The 3,516-nt window shown below is 50.3% G+C and overlaps 1 protein-coding gene across 1 annotated transcript in view; it reads right to left on the bottom strand.

The window, feature by feature from the left end:
• Nucleotides 1-253: 253 nt before the first annotated feature.
• Nucleotides 254-3,516, bottom strand: part of FLT3 (fms related receptor tyrosine kinase 3) — a 73,987-nt gene continuing 70,724 nt past the window's right edge. The window contains exon 24 of the mRNA XM_045293992.1: nucleotides 254-824. Coding sequence (XP_045149927.1) covers nucleotides 702-824 — 123 coding nt within the window. The 3' untranslated portion in view covers nucleotides 254-701. The remainder of the gene's footprint in view (nucleotides 825-3,516) is intronic.

The raw sequence follows: 3,516 nt of genomic DNA, 5'->3' as shown, positions 1-3,516 counted from the left end.
CTTCCAGTCTCGTGAGAAGTCCTTAAATTGAGCCCCAGAGTCAGGGGAGGAGTTTTCAGTTTGGGAGACAGAAATCTGATATTTCGCTGGAAGGGGACCTGAGGGAACAGCTTGGGCTCCAGGGTTAAAGGGTGTCTTAGGGTGGCCATCTCAGGATGTCCTCCGGTCAGAACCCACCCTCCCATGTGGCTTCCAGCATGCCACACACTTTGCCCTAAACACGGATCCCTGGGAAATAATTCGAGAACCAACATTTCTAGAGTAGAAACTTTATTCCCATCCATAAAATAGATCACTAAATAGCTGAAAAAAGATACATATTGTTTTAAAACATAGATTTAGAAAATCATATTAGCTTCTTAGCAAAATGCTTCCGCTTTAGGTATTTACATGAAACAGAGTCGACTTCCGGCCTATGGCAGTCACGCGGTCGGCGCCAGGAGCCCTTGGACGTCAATGCTCTACGAAGAGTTGATCGCCAGCTCTTCCTGCCTCAAGGATGACCTTGGCCCGGTTCTAGAAAAGTCCCTTTGGGAACAAGAGGAAAGAAGACAGCCCCGAGAGAAAGGTCCAGAAAAGCAGCAGTTGATAACATATTTTCTTGAGTGATGAACTTAACCTCGTGTTGGTCATCTACAGCCGGTTTACGGGAGGCGGGGGAGAAGCTCACTGAGATGGATTTGTTGGACTGTTGCTTGTCTCTACGAGTCTTCTGCCTGCACTGCTGGAGAGGGAGCCCCTGAGTCCATTTCTGGACCGCCAGGTCGCCGGTTCTGGTAGATGGAAGTGCGCTCCCGGCTCTGACCATGCAGGTTCTGATACATCTGAACGAGAGAGAGTTACACCGGATCAAGGTTCAGCGTCAAGTGTCCCCATTGTAAGTCACTACAAGAAACACGGCCGTCGGTCTCTTACGAAGCATAGTTCTTAGAGGGCAGTCTACTGATTGGTTGACAATGCAATTTCGTGGCCTTCAGCTCAAGGTAGAGAAATTGGTTCCCAGTAAAATAGTTTATTTTGCTCTGAGATGCTGAGGTCATTCCCCAAACTCCCCACTAATGTAACCCCAACCCCAAAGCAGCTTACCTCCCATCACGATGATTCTGACCATGGTGAACCTAGACAAGGTTCCTAGGACTGTCAGTCTTTACCGGAGCAGACGGCCTCCTCTTTCTCCCATGAAGTGGCTGGTGGGCTTGAACCACCGACCTTCCTGTTAGTAGCCCGAGGCATAACTCACCAGGCCACCAGGGGCTCCCAAACTCACTACCGTAGAGTCCACTTGGACCAATAGTGTCCCTATAAGGTAGAGTAGACCGTACCTCTTTGGGGTTTCTGTGGCTATAAAGCTTGATGGGAGCAGCTAGCCCCATCTAGTGGGTCTGAACTGCTAACCTTGTGGTTAGTTGTTCCCTGCGCAACCCACTAGGCCACCAGGGCTCCTTAAGGAAAGCAGGGGAACAGACTATTAAGAGAGAAAGACCGCCCACAGAGATCTGTTCGTTATGCCATTAACACAGGGCCCCAGGTGTTGCTCAAAGAGAATGAAAATTTCCCCGGGAGTTTCTCAAGACCATCGCCTTACACATGCACCCCAACAGAAAACTCCACTGGTGCCCATCAAGTCCATTCCAACGCATGGGCCCCTACCGCACAGGGCAGAACTGCCTCTGTGGGTTTCCAAGAAGGTGACTCTTCAGCTTCGTCTTTCTCCTGCAGAGCCGCGGGTAGATGCAAGTTGTTGACCTTGTAGTTAGCCATCCAACACGGAAACCACTGTGCCACCTGGACTCCCACTGACTGAGTTACTTTAGACCAGCGGTTCTCAGCCTGTGGGTCTCGAGCCCTTTCGGGGTCAAACGACCCTTTCACAGGGATTGCCCAATTCATAACAGTAGCAAAATGACAGTGATGAAGTAGCAATGAAAATAAGGTGATGGTTGGGGGGTCACCACTACATGAGGAACTGTAGGAAAGGGTCACGGCATGTGGAAGGTTGAGAACCGCTGCTTTAAACAAAGGACGGGACTTCTGTAAATCATGTAGAGTGGACTGAGCCGCCAAAGTGTCACTCAGGGAGCCCATACTTCCAATTCTGCTCTGAAGGAGCTTAGTGTTTATACAGGACCCTGCTAACCGAGAGCTTAGAGGCTTGAATCCAGAGTCTCGAGTCTACTCAGAGGGGCCCTGGAAGAGAGGTGTTGGGAGGCAGAGCCGGCGCGAGAGCCTCGAGACTCAGAATCCACCTTCTTTCCGCTCCACTGTCTTAGACAATGGACTGTTCCTCTCCCCACACTTGGGCACCATGCTGCATTAAGAAAGGCCAGGGAAAACCCAAACCAAACTTGATCCTGACTCACAGAGACCGTGTCAGGCAGGGTGGAACTGCCCCTGTGGGTTTCCTGGACTGTAACTCTTTACAGGAGCAGACAGCCCTGTTTTTCTCCCGAGGAGTGGCTGGTGGTTTTGAACTGCTGGCCTTGCATGTAGCAGCCCAACACATAACCATTTTGCCATCAGGGATCCTCAGAAAAGTCTGGGAGTCTGTCTTATTTCATTTTCTAGTCTTGTGGCATGGGACACTTAAGAGTTTTAGCTTTAGGAAACAATTGGTGGAAATGTTTCCCCCAATGCCATTTCTCCTTTAAAAAGGCTCTTGAGAATAATTATTTCTTACTCTATATGGTTTTTTTTTTAAATTAAAAGATCGTTTTATTGGGGGCTCTTACAACTCTTATAATAATCTGTACATCCATTGCATCAAGCACACTTGGACATACGTGGCCATCATTCTGTTCTAAACTTTTACTTCCTATTGAGCCCTTGGTATCAGCAACCCCTCCCAACCCTCTGGACCCCTTGATCAATTATGATTTTCATATCTTGCACGACCTGTCTCCCTTCCCCCCTGGTTTCTGTTGTTCGTCCCCCTGGAGGTGGGAAGCATGGTTATGTGTTGATCGGTCCCCCCCTCCTCTCCCCACCTTCCCGCAACCCTTCTGGATACACCGCTTTGAAAGAGCGGTGACCAAGCCCAGCCATGGTGAGAAAGACACCCCAAGCCTTTGGTTCTGGGGCGTTACCGTTGTCCGCTCTGCTCGGGTATCGGGGATGTCACGGGTTAAATGCTAAGCTGCTAACTGCCAGATTAGTAGTTTGAACCTGCGGACCACTTCATCAGAGAAAGATGAGCTGCCTGCTCCCACCAAGACCCACAGCGTCATAAACCCTATACGGGGTCGCTCTGTGTCAGAATCGACTTGGGGGGAGAGACAAGGCGCTCTGTTCTCCCAGCAGAATGAAACACGCCACTCTACGTTGTCTTCACAATCGTCCCCATGCCGGAGCCCAGGAATGCAGCCACCGTGTCCGTCCATCTCTTCAAGGGCCTTCCTCTTTAGCACTGCCCCATCCCTTGACCACACATAATGCCCTGCTCCAGGGACTGGTCTTGCCCGGCAAGAGTTGCCGTCTCAGAAGCCTGTTCTACTCTGTCCTCTAGGGGCGCTATGAGAC

Source organism: Echinops telfairi, unplaced genomic scaffold (genome assembly GCF_000313985.2).
Source record: "Echinops telfairi isolate 266 unplaced genomic scaffold, ASM31398v2 ScPeMD7_2565;HRSCAF=3150, whole genome shotgun sequence".
NCBI lineage: Eukaryota > Metazoa > Chordata > Mammalia > Afrosoricida > Tenrecidae > Echinops > Echinops telfairi.
The sequence above is the reverse complement of the archived record's forward strand: the minus strand, read 5'-3'. Positions and strand labels throughout refer to the sequence as shown.